Source organism: Giraffa tippelskirchi, chromosome 12 (assembly GCF_054371585.1).
Source record: "Giraffa tippelskirchi isolate mGirTip1 chromosome 12, T2T-mGirTip1v1.2.pri, whole genome shotgun sequence".
NCBI classification, from domain to species: Eukaryota; Metazoa; Chordata; class Mammalia; order Artiodactyla; family Giraffidae; genus Giraffa; species Giraffa tippelskirchi.
In genome coordinates this window covers 12,750,203-12,762,938 of record NC_137286.1, presented here as the reverse complement: position 1 = coordinate 12,762,938, position 12,736 = coordinate 12,750,203, and the positions used below count along the sequence as shown (strand labels likewise).

The following is a 12,736-nucleotide window of genomic DNA, read 5'->3' as shown; positions in this document are numbered from 1 at the left end:
TTGTCAATATTGTGTAATTGTGTAACTTATGAACTAATATTCATAAGTTAATGAACTTAACTGTGTGACTTAATGAACTAATCTATGTAACTTAATGAACTAATACTTTCTAAATATCTAATGCATGAAGTTTCAAAATAATGTACAAGTAAAAAATCCAGTCAAAATGTAAGATCAATCAGTAAATTTTAATGTAACAGAGTACAGAAGTTATGGGTATGATTAAAGATTCCACATTACAACTAGCCTTTAAGAAACTACCACTTTTTGAGTTTTAATGTAATATCAAAGAAGAATATTCATGAAAAGGCTGTTTAAAAAATTTTCCAGCTATTCATCTGTGTGAGGCTGGATTTTCTAAATATACTTTAACCAAAATGATACATGGCAAGAAGCAGAATGTGAGAATCCAACTATCTTCTATTGAGCTAGATATTAAAGACTTGCAAAAATGTAAAATAATGCCATACTTTTTACTATTTTTTTTCTTGCTTTGGAAACTATAATCTTTTGTGAAAAATGATGTTAACATGATATGAGTGATTTTATTTTTAATGAACAGATAAATTTTTAAAAATCTCTCAGTTTTAATTTCTGATATGGTAAATATGAATAAATATAACTTACAAAAAGCAAAAGTTCTTCAGGGTTCTTGGTAATTTTTAGGAGTTTAAAAAGAGATAAGTGGAGAAGGAAATGGCAACCCACCCCAGTATTCTTGCCTGGGAAATCTCATGGTCAGAGGAGCCTGATGGGCTACAGTCCAGGGGGGTCGCAAAGAGTCAGACACAACTTAGCAACAATAGCAACAACAACACACAATCAGGTAGATTGTGATTTGGGGAAATACTTCTTGATGGAAATGTGGCGTAAAATGGAGAGTGATAGGACCTAGCAATATGGAATATGGCGTTTTGTAAGAAATTAAAATATGTGTATAGAATGTGCTATGCTGTGCTTAGTTGCTCAGTTGTGTCTGACTCTTTGCTGCCCCATGGACTGTAGCCCAGCAGGCTCCTCCATCCATGGGGATTCTTCAGGCAAGAATACTGGAGTAGGTTGCCATGCCTTCCTCCAGGAGATCTTCCCAACCCAGGGGTTGAACCCAGGTCTCCCACATTGCAGGTGGATTCTTTACCTTCTGAGCCACCAGGGAAGCCCATGTGTAGAATGATTGTTCCAAATATTCAAATAATAAGATCTGTGGCTGAAGAGAAAAAAAATAAAAAGAGATCAGAAAATTTGAGAATTACTGATTAGATCATTCCATGCTGATGGATTTTAAAGTTGTGTCTGGTTTTTCACTCTTGTAAACGTTGCTGCCATGTACTTTTTTTCCCCTTACGTGTCTGTGATCATTTCAGTAGATAACTTCCTAGAAGTAGAAGTGCTGTGTTAAAAGGATAGGTACATTTTTAGATATTGACAAATTGCTTTCTAACATAGTCGTGCTAATTTTCCCATAGTGGATGAAAGTAACCTTGCCCTATTAGTAATTACTATAGCCAATTTCATAAATTAAAAGATGGTTTTACAATAAAAATTTTTGCATTTTTCAAATATCATTTGGGTCAAGTGGTAGAGAATCCACCTGCCAATGCAGGGGATGCAGGTTCGATCCCTGGGTCAGGAACATCCCCTGGAGAAGAAAATGGAAACCCACTGAAGTATTCTTGCCTGGAAAATCCCATGGCCAGAGGATCCTGGTGGGCTACAGTCCATGGGTTGCAAAGAGTTGGACATGACTTAGCGACTAAACAGCAACAACAAAAATTATTAGTAAAATTGGATATGTTTTCAAGGCTATTAATCATTTTTCTTATTTTATAAAGTGCTTGTATATCATTTTGTCCTGTGTTGATGTGTTGACCGTCTTTTTCTTAACATATTTGGAAGAGCTCTTAGGAAAAAGTAGCTTCTGATAGTCAAATAGTGCTGCAGATAATTTTCTCAGTTTCTTTTCATTTCATGAGATTAGAATATCAGAATTTTTTTCCCCTCGTTACCATATTTATTCACCTTCTCTTTTCGGTTTTGTGTCATTTGTAGATCTCACCTACACCAAGTTATAAAAATACTTTTTTCTGTATTTTTCTTTGCCTGATTGGTGATTTTTACCCAGTTTGATTTAAATTAAACCCATCCTGGAAATGCGACAGCTCAATTTTAGTACTAATCTAAATAGGACCTGTGATTGCACGTAATAGAAACTTGAATATTTCAGAGGAAAATTTAGTTTAAAGATGATGAATCAATTTAGAGATGTAATGTATTTCTCACACCCCACTGCCTTAACCTCCTAGTATTAATACTTCCTTTCATCTGCTGTTTTTCTGTAGTTGAGGAAACGTGTGAAACTTGAAGGGAAAGAACTTGAAGAATACTTGGAAAAAGAGAAACTGAAGAAAGAAGCTGCTAAAAAGCTCGAGCAGTCAAAGGAGTAAGTTGTTTTCAGGCAGATTAGAAGTTTATATAATTTGAGAACTTATTTCTAGACAAAAATGTTTAATTGAAAATATTTAAATTTTCTTTTGACTTTATTACTCTCGTTACATCTTTCCAGTGGTTCTAGAATACTAAATTCTTTTCAGTGCTACTGTTAACATGTATTTATTAATTGGTCCATTATTAATTGGCAGTTTACACTATATTTCACAAAATAGTAGTTCAATAATACTGTCATTACCTTTGAATTAATATTGGCTTAATTTAAGAATAATTTTATCAATATTAATTAAGAGTCATTTGGGGACTTGCTGATCTGTACCTTTTCCCAAACTCCCTTAGGGCAGACATAGATTCCAGTGATGAGAGTGACGCTGAGGAAGATATTGACCAGCCATCAGCTCATAAGACTAAGCATGACCTGATGATGAAAGGTGAAGGCAGTCGGAAAGGAAGTTTCTTCAAACAGGCTAAAAAGTCTTATCCTATGTTTCCTGCCCCAGAAGAAAGAATTAAATGGGATGAATATGGAGAAATTATCAAGTACGTGAGCAAAACAAGCTTTTCTTGCGTCTAGATTGGAGGTAGTAACCGTGTTGTCATTTGAGCTCAATGAATTTGGTCTTTCTGGTATCATGTATGTAGTTTCTGAGTATCTCAGCTTGAAAGATACAGAAAGCTTTTAATTTAAAATGTAAAAGTAAAAAGGTTGAGGAACATCTAGAAAGTTCACATTAAAGGAGAACTGATAGTTTTATTACTTAGGTATGTGAAATGTTTTAAAAAGATGATCACTACTCTTTCCCTCTCCCCACTTAAAAAGAGAGGTAAGAGACATGCAGGCCTTCCCAGGTGGCGCTAGTGGCAAAGAACACAAATGTAGGAGACGTAAGAGACGTGGGTTCGATCCCTGGGTGGAGAGATCCTCTGGAGGAGGGCATGGCAACTCACTGCAGTATTCTTGCCTGGAGAATCCTATGGTCAGAGGAGCCTGGCAGGTTGTGATCCATAGGGTTGCAAAGAGTTGGACACGACTGAAGTGATTTAGCACACACATAAGGGATGTGCATTGGAAAAAGATGTATGATAGGAAGAACTTTTGACAGCTAGAGTTATGTTAAGTTGGGGAAATGGGTTATGTTTCAAGTAGTATTGCACACCTGTTTTAGTTATAAGAGGAATAGGAGGTATCAGGAGTAGAACCATGGAAAATCTATCTACACACACTATTAGAAAAACAACTGAAATCATGTGTTCGAATCACAGACCTGAAAACCCTATTGTCCTGTATGAAGATCGGTAAATGTCAGATGCCTTAGCATAATGCACGATGTCTTTCACAGTTTGGTTTCTCCCTACTTTCCTATTATATTTCTCTATATTTCTGTTACATTAGTGTGTGTTCTCTATTTTGGTGGTACCAACCTCCTCTCACTTTCCTCCTGCTCAGCCTTTTCTTTTTTTCTTAATTGGAGTATAATTGCTTTACAATATTCTGTTAGTTTCTGTAGTATAATGAAGTGAGACATGTATACATAATATCCCCTCCCTCTTGGCCTCCCTCTGACTGCCCCTCAACCCCACCCATCTTGGTCTTCACGGCTACTCAGCTTTTTCATGTCATGCGTTTACACATTCTTTTCTTCAGCCTTGTTCCACCTTCCCACCCCAGGCTTTCAGGCTGCTGAGTCTGGCCTCACAAACTCCTGGAAAGCTTCCCTCTTCTCCCCCGCCACCCCAACACAGTTAGCTCCCTCTCTTGTACCTTCTTTGTTATCCTTTAATGGTATCTTGAGCATATGGTCTTAGGTCATCCTTGGGTTTAATTAGGAAAATTCTACTGTTTATTTGGCCCTCTAAAGTAGTAGGGAAAAAAGCTAACAATCTAAACAGTGCTGGAGAGTTTGCTTACTGCTTCACTTAATTAGCACCAGTCTGTTTAGCATATGGACAGGGCTCTTTAGCTTCAATTTTCTTATCTAAAAAATGGAGGTAAGAATAAAATAGGTTGTGCTTTTAAGGCACTCAACATAGCATCTGACTCGCAGTAAATGCACGTTAAGTGGTTGCTGTTTACCATCGATATGCAGTAGTACTTGTAGTAGCCACTAAGGTCTTTGAATGACCTGTCTGGATAGGCCTTCTCACTGCTCACATGGTATGTTTTCAAGTGTACTTGACAGTCACAAAGAACCTAATATAGGCTGTCATTTGATTACTGAAATTGTGAAGTTGCATTGACTTTGGATCAAATGTATATTTGAATCTTGAGATATGTGAGGAGTCTAAAAATTATGCCAGCTACTAATTAGTTGTATATATTAAATAATATTAGCTTGCTTGTTACTACTTCTAATTAGAGGCTTATTATTTAGACCAGAGGATTTCTTAGTGCCAGAACTTCAAGCTACTGAAGAAGAAAAAAGCAAATTAGAGTCTGGCCTGACAAATGGAGATGAACCCATGGATCAGGATTTATCTGATGTTCCTACTAAGTGTATTTCTACAACAGAATCTATTGAAATAAAGTAAGTGCTTTTGTTGCATTTTGCAAATAGATTACAAAGTAAAATTTCAAGTACTTGAATTACGTAATTGACATTGTTTCAGAGGTTGTATTTCTGAATATTCATTAGCAAGTTTGTGCTCAGTTAATTTTTTTTGTTCTTGTGATATATGGGAGTTTTTCTCTTTATTAATGATATTGGAATGCCAAAGTGATTTGGTGGTGAGGAGGAGGGGGTTAAACTGCACACTGTACATTTATATGAAGAAACATTCTTTCTGGTGTTTTTAGTAAGTCGAGTAGCAGGTGAATTTGTGTAATTCACAAGTGTAATTTTTCTGAGAGCTTGTTTAGTAAAATAAACACCTTGACTCAGTTACCTCTAGGGCACTAATATCTTAAAAACACCACTGTGTTTTAAAAATACCAATTGTGAACCTTTTTTCCCCTTTCTGTTTAGTGCAGTTAACAGCAGCAAATGATGATCATTTTGGAATATATTTTTTTTTAAGTTATCAGAGAGCAAAATGGCTTATTTGTCTAGTAGTATCATTTAGTATACATTCTTGAGTATAGCTAGGAGCTTAATAATACATGTTAACAATATAACACAGGTATATTCCTCAAATCCTCATGTTACATGTTGATACATTTCTTTCCTGATGATAAAAGCTGTTAAAAACCTAATTTTAGAATGAACTTACCAGAAAAGGAAACTTGAATAATCATCTAATTACAGAGCCAGGGTTACTTACATAGACTATGAAGGACGCTCTGATGGGGATTCCATTAAAAAAATCATCAATCAGATGAAACCACGCCAGTTAATCATTGTCCATGGACCACCAGAAGCCAGTCAGGATCTTGCAGAGTGCTGTCGTGCATTTGGTGGGAAAGATATTAAAGTATACATGCCAAAGCTGCATGAGACAGTTGATGCCACTAGTGAAACTCACATCTACCAGGTAAGCATGCTGGCCTTCAAGCAGCAAGTCCTAGGGGGTGAGATTATTAGTGGTTTCCAACCTCAGCTCCACATCAGGAGAGCTTTGGGGGAGTCCAGGGGGTTCAATGTTTTGGCCTTAGTCTCACCAGTTACATTAGAATCACTGGAGGCGGGACCCTGGCATCAGTAGAAAAGAAAATTTTCCATGTGGTCCCAGTGTGCAGTTGAAGTTAAGAACCTTTACTTCGGAAAGTAGACAGGGGCCCTAATGATCTTACGGGTCATTGGGTCATTAGCAGTTACAGTGAAGATCAGATGAGTGAAAGATTTTTCAACTTTAATACACAGTACTAAAGTTAGAAAATTATAATAATAAGGTCATATTTAATTGTCAAGTTATACTCTGGGCTTTCTTTCTCGTCTTCCCCCTTGCATCACATCTAGGTGAGATTAAAGGATTCACTTGTCAGCTCCCTTCAGTTTTGTAAGGCAAAAGATGCTGAACTAGCTTGGATAGACGGTGTCTTAGACATGAGAGTTTCCAAAGTGGACACAGGAGTCATTTTAGAAGAAGGAGAACTAAAGGATGATGGAGAAGACCCCGAAATGCAGGTGGACGCGCCTTCAGATTCTAGCGCCATAGCGCAGCAGAAGGCCATGAAGAGTCTCTTCGGAGACGATGAGAAAGAAACAGGTGAAGAAAGTGAGATCATTCCTACTCTGGAACCCTTACCGCCTCATGAGGTAAAAAAGCGTGTGCTGCTTCTCCTCGCTCCCTTAATTTGCCCTTTGAATTTTCCTTCTGTGTTTAGCCATTTAAAATGTGTCATATGTAGACTCATTTTGAAGTTTTAGAAAAATTGCTGAAGATCATGTCTCTGTGCTTGTGCGTGTGTGTCCCCTGTGGCTAGAGAAGAACCGTAGTAGAGAGCCCTTTAGCGAATCTTCCTCTAAGACACGAAATTGTTTCATGATTTGTTTTTTCCAGAGTAGATTTTTAAATGTTAAGTTTGATGATTGGGAGGGTTACCTATCTACTTCTATTATGGTTAGGCTGTTTATAATTCCATTTTTCTATGTTGCCTGTTCAGTTGAACCACTTCTGTTTTTGATATAGTTAGAAATGTTTTATTTAGTAGAGATATAGTTTTAGTTTGGTATTTTGTTTACGTGTTCTCAAGAGATATTGAGTTAACTGGCAGAGCTGTCAGGTAGTTTAACGTACGAGAATATTAAAAGCACATCATGAGAGTCTTACACGACCGTCCAGTGATGTCTTTAGCCCTTCTGTGCAATAAGGAATGAAGAGATGGCCTCTTTCATCAGATCCTCTTCTAGTACAACTCTTGAAATTGCAGGAAGGAATTAGGAACTTTTCTCTCTGCGCCAAAGCTGGCACTCTCCAAAACAACTTCAAAGTAGCAGCATTACGTTGAACCACTTGCCTTTCTGATTCTAAAACCCGTGGTGTCCCCCGCATTCACAGTGAGGGAGGAAGGACAGTGGAAGTGGGATCAGGGAGAATTATCCTCTGAATTATATACAAAGGACTGGGATCTGGAAAATGAAATTTCAGTTCAATTCTGCCTACTGGCACTCTCGTTGACCCCCTTCGGCAAGTGGGTGAGTGAAGAGCTAACATTATCAAACGTCTTTCTGTTATTATGAGGCATGACTAATAAACTTGATTTTGGAACATTTGGAAAATGTGCAGGGCTTTGTAATGTTAAATAAGGAGGTAAAACTCAGAATAACAACTGGGAATGTGATTTACAGACTTGAAATGATCTGTCAAAGGAATTCAGGGGATAACAGAAAATATCTTCGAGATCATGTGTTACTTCTCTTTATTCAGTACAACTCTGTGTCTGGTGTTCTGTTTGAAATTCTTCTTTCCGCTTTAACCTTACCTCAGGTTCCTGGACATCAGTCAGTTTTTATGAATGAACCAAGACTGTCAGACTTCAAACAAGTTCTTTTACGGGAGGGAATCCAAGCTGAATTCGTAGGAGGTGTGCTTGTTTGCAACAATCAAGTGGCCGTCCGTAGAGTAAGTATGTTTTCAGTAAGAAAGGACTGAGTGAACAAATACTTCTGGTATTTTGTTATTTTGAATTCTGTAATTCTTGATTGAGTTAATTTTGCAAACTGGAGATCAGTGAATTAAATTTATAATGATGACCTTGAAGGCTTTTAAAAGGGACTGTCAAAGATGTGATATATAATTTTATTGTAGATTTTTATTATTTGAATCCTCTGACATTTATGTGTCTATGTAAAATTCATGACTGGAATATTATGTTCATATTCTGTGAATCAGAACAATCACTTCCTAATCAATCATAAAATAACCTAGTTAATATGTTTTGGTTATCATGTCTGCATATTAATGGATAGAAGATGTACTAAAGAACTTTTTTTTTTCCACTTGGTTTCTAGACGGAAACTGGACGCATTGGATTAGAAGGCTGCCTTTGTCAAGATTTTTATAGGATAAGAGACCTTTTATATGAACAGTATGCCATTGTGTAAAGGACATGATGTCAAAAAGTATCTGTTTGACCTTTCTAAGAAAAAAGGATTCTTATTCTAAGCTTTTGCTTTTTTGTTTTGTAACATATAAAAGGAATCTGCCAGAAAAACTTAACATGCATTTGATTTTTAAAAATGTAAATAGAAACCATATTGCTAATGCTCAAATGAGCATGCTGCCTTTTGGCTTTCAGAGTGTCAGAGATCCTTACAAGTGCACAGGCCTTGGAGTTGAAGGTAACTGGCTTCCTTTACAGACCCCTTATTTTAGAAGGGCTTTTACTTGAATTAAACAATGCAACTTAGCAAACCTGTTCATGGCCTTAGAGAAGCATGTTTACATGAATTCTTGCAAACTGTTTCTTGTATTTTCTGGAATGAAAAGTAGGAATTTCTTTTAAAAAGATGTGCTATAAAAAAAGCAAACTGATAAAACAGTTTTTTGAGGCCTACGTATTTAAAAAACAGAAAAACCAAGAGTATGCGCTATAACTCTTGAGTTCCTATATGCAGTTTTCTTCACATGGAGCCTCTCTTCTCCGTGGCATGCTTCCCAGTGATTCACTCTTCCATGAGATGGGATACATTTGGTTCAGAAGTCAGTTTTTATTTCCCCCATTTCTTATTTCTTCAAGATTTTGTTCCTGTTATTGTTGTTCAATTTGAATTATAACACTGTCATTTGGATATATGTAATTGAAAATAACTCCTAGTCTTAAAGGTCTTGCATACATTTAAACACATCTTAACTCACAGCTTGGTTACTGTATTGGAGACTGTTCAGTGCTTTGCTTTCAGGGGAACAAATGTTGAACCTTACATTTTTATAAGGTAACAATATAATTAAGAGGTGTAAATGTGTTCATCTCTTAGGCTTGCTTTCTCCTAAGGTTGCCCAAACAGTGGTTGAATTTTATACATTGCTACAAAAATAATACTGAAGTTGGACAAGACCATCCTTTCTATGTTCATGTCTTTCTTGGGGCCAGCAGCCTTGATACAGTGTAAACCACTTGTGTTTAAGAGTAAAAACAGTACATGCAATTTGCATTGAACTTAAAAATGAAAATCATGTCACCCTGTTGTAATCTGTTGGTGCTTTTATTAGAATGTAGCTTAATCATGACAGACCTTGATGTTTACTTCTTAATTATTTAACCCCCCTCTCTCTACACTTCAGCATTTTTAGAAGAATCAGTCTTCTTGTTTAACTTATATGGAACTATGCATAGTACAACCCAGTGATATCAGACAAGAATTAATATTTCATTCTATTTCAAATGTTTACAGAGCTCTTACTATGAGTTAGATTGCCAATGCAAAGTTTACAGCCTTCTGGTACTGAAAACCAGATAATACAAAACAATGTTACAGGTGATGAACATAAAGGGTATGTTTTTTTTGGTAGAGCTTTGAAAAAAAAATCACTTCAGCTCTTACTGCTGAATAGAGTAAGCCTAGAATTCTATTTATATTCTAGGGAAAAGAAAGTCTGCACTTTTTTGATGGCTTAAAACATCGGGTTATACATATTACATTGCAATACTGGTATTGAAAAATCATTTCTTGCTTTGCCTTTCTATTGTCCTATGAATGGGAATTAAATTTTAAAGTACTGCTGAAAGATGGCTGTGCTAACTAATGTCAATGCAGGAGCAATGTTTTCACCTGTTTCTAGATGACAATATTACTAAAATTTATAAAATGAAGATATTTGTTTAGTCTCAGTTGCTTAAGAAAAATGTAAATTTTAAAAAGGACTCTAAGATAAATCATGAGCTCAGAGGAACTTTCAGATTATCATTTTTCAGAAGCAAACTAAATACAATGGACCATCAGTTGATATCTATAAATAATTTGGTTAAAAAGAAATTTTATTCTGAGATTCGTGTCAGTGGGATTATAAATGTCAAATATTATGAATTTTTTTTTATTTTCATGAACCAGTAGATGGCCTGAAACAGAAGTGAGGAAATCAGTTTTCTAAGGAGGGCCTTTGCCTTTAAAAAATTTTTTTAGATACAATTCACATACCTTTAAAATTCACTCTTTTAAAGTTACATTCATTGGGTTTTTTTTAGTATACTTACAAAGTTGTGCAACCATTACCACTAATTCCAGAACACTTCATCAACCCAAAAAGAAACGTCCTATTCATTAGCAGTCACTGTCCATTCTCATTTCTCAACTCGGGGCAACCATTAATCTGTTTTCTGTCTTTATGAATTTACCTATTCTTGATAGTTCAAAAAAATGGAATCATACAGTATGTGGCTTTTTGTGTCTGACTCTTTAGTTGGCATAACTTTTAGCATTTATCAATGGTGTAACATGTATCAGTATTCTTTTTGTGGCTGAATAATACTCCATGTGGATGCACCTCATTTTGTTCAGTCCATTCATTGGTTGAGAGGCATTTGGTTTGTTTCCACTTTTTGACTATAATGAATAATGCTGCTCTGAATGAATATTTGTGTACAAGTTCTCGTATGGGCATATGTTTTCAATCTAGAGAGGCATGTACCTAAAAGTAGAATGGCTGGATCATATGGTAACTCTGTGTAACCTTTTGAAAAATTGCCAGACCGTTTTCCAAAGTGGCTGTACCATTTTCCATTCCTCCCAGCAGTGTATGAGGATTCCAGTTTCTCCATGACCTTGGCAGTACTGATGAACCATCATCTTACTTTAGCCATTTTAGTGTGTATGAAGAGGTATCTCATTGTGGTTTTGATTTCCATTTCTCTAATGACTGATGATTTTGAGCTTCTTTCTTGTATTTATTGGCCATTTGTATATCTTCTACGGATAAGTATCTGTTCAGATCCTTTGCCTATTTTTAAATTGGGTTATTTATCTTTTTATTGTTGAGGTAAAGAGGTTTTTTTTTCTTTTTATGTAGTCTGGATACTAAATCCTTAACATATGTGACTTGCAAATATTTTTTCCTATTTGTAGACACTTTTTTCCCTCTCTTGATGGTGTCCTTTGAAACACAAAACTTTTAAATTTTGATGAAGTCTAATTTATCTTTTATTTTTTAGTTCCTTGTACTATTGGTGTCATATCTTAGAAACCCATTGCTTCATCCATTGTCACAAAAATTTATGCCTATTTCTTTCCTAAGAGTTTTGTGGTTAAATATAGTTCTTATATTTAAGTCTTTGATTCATTTTGAGTTAACTTTTATACATGATGTAAGGTAAGGGTCCGATTTCATTCTTTTGTATTTGACTATCCAGTAGTGCTGGCATCATTTGTTGAAAGACTATTTCCTCATTAAATTTTCTTGCTACCTTTGTTGGAAATCAGTTGCCCATGAATGTATGACTTTCTTCTTAAAGTCTCAGTTCTGTTTCACTGATCTATACATCTATCCACATCTATCTGTATGCCAGTACCACATTGTTTTGAATACTGTAACTGTATCAAGTTTTTAAGTCAGCAAGTGTACATCCTCCAACTTTTTTCTCTTTCAAGATTATTTAGGCTATTCTGGTTCCCTAGCATTTTCATATGGATTTTAGAATCAGCTTATCAATCTCTGCAAAAAAAAGCCCTCTCACTTTTAATAGGGAAAAAAGGTAGTTGGAATTTGTAGCTTAAAATCTTAGAACATTAAGGCTGAGCGGGACTGTAGAATTCATCCAGTTTGACACACTTATTTCAGTGTTGAATGAATGGGCCTGTGGAAGGGAAGGGATTTGCTTAAGTCAGATAGCTGGTCAGAGACAGAGGTGGAATTGGAACCTAGCCTTCATAGAGTTCATTCATTTGATACTAAATGAATCTAGAATCCTTATAGAATCCACTAATTCAATACTAAAATAAGTATGTTGAACTAGATGAATTCTGCAGTCGGAGATATTAAGCTGTAAATTTCAACTACTTTTTTTTCCTGCACTGCTGTACTACTCTGGTTCCTTAGTTATATTCACTTTGCTTAGGGGGAATAAGTTCACTTTATCTGCTGTAAGAACAGCATGAACAATAGCCTGCTAAGAGAAGACTGCTTCCATCCTGTGTGATGGCCAATAAAGGTGGGGTGGCGGGGGGGTGTGTGTGGATAGGGTGGGGACAGAAAGGGTAAATGTCACATCCTGTACTTTTCTTTGGTTTGAAGGTTCTAGAGGTTTAGCTAAAATAAGGTTATTGTCCTTTAAATATTGATGAACTCATTACCACTTAAGTCAAAGGGTGTAAATAGTGGTTGGTGATTGAGAGGTCGATTGTTTGCTTGTTTGTTTGGGTGGTGGTTGCTCCCCACCACCCCAATCCCTTGTTTATCCAGCCATGTGGCATCTACA

At 36.0% G+C, this 12,736-nt stretch overlaps 1 protein-coding gene across 11 annotated transcripts in view; it reads left to right on the top strand.

Moving 5' to 3' along the window:
- The window catches only part of CPSF2 (cleavage and polyadenylation specific factor 2), a 31,281-nt gene extending 21,764 nt beyond the window's left edge, over positions 1–9,517 (top strand). For 6 of the 11 annotated variants that reach the window (XM_081548175.1, XM_081548177.1, XM_081548172.1 and 3 more), the window contains 7 exons: positions 2,340–2,440; positions 2,788–2,988; positions 4,821–4,973; positions 5,691–5,916; positions 6,342–6,641; positions 7,813–7,947; positions 8,337–9,517. In XM_081548175.1, coding sequence (XP_081404301.1) covers positions 2,340–2,440; positions 2,788–2,988; positions 4,821–4,973; positions 5,691–5,916; positions 6,342–6,641; positions 7,813–7,947; positions 8,337–8,429 — 1,209 coding nt within the window. In that variant the 3' untranslated portion in view covers positions 8,430–9,517. Of the gene's footprint in view, positions 1–2,339; positions 2,441–2,787; positions 2,989–4,820; positions 4,974–5,690; positions 5,917–6,341; positions 6,642–7,812; positions 7,952–8,336 lie in introns of all 11 variants that reach the window. The other 5 variants (XM_081548180.1, XM_081548181.1, XM_081548179.1 and 2 more) reach the window with 1 other exon arrangement.
- Positions 9,518–12,736: the final 3,219 nt, after the last annotated feature.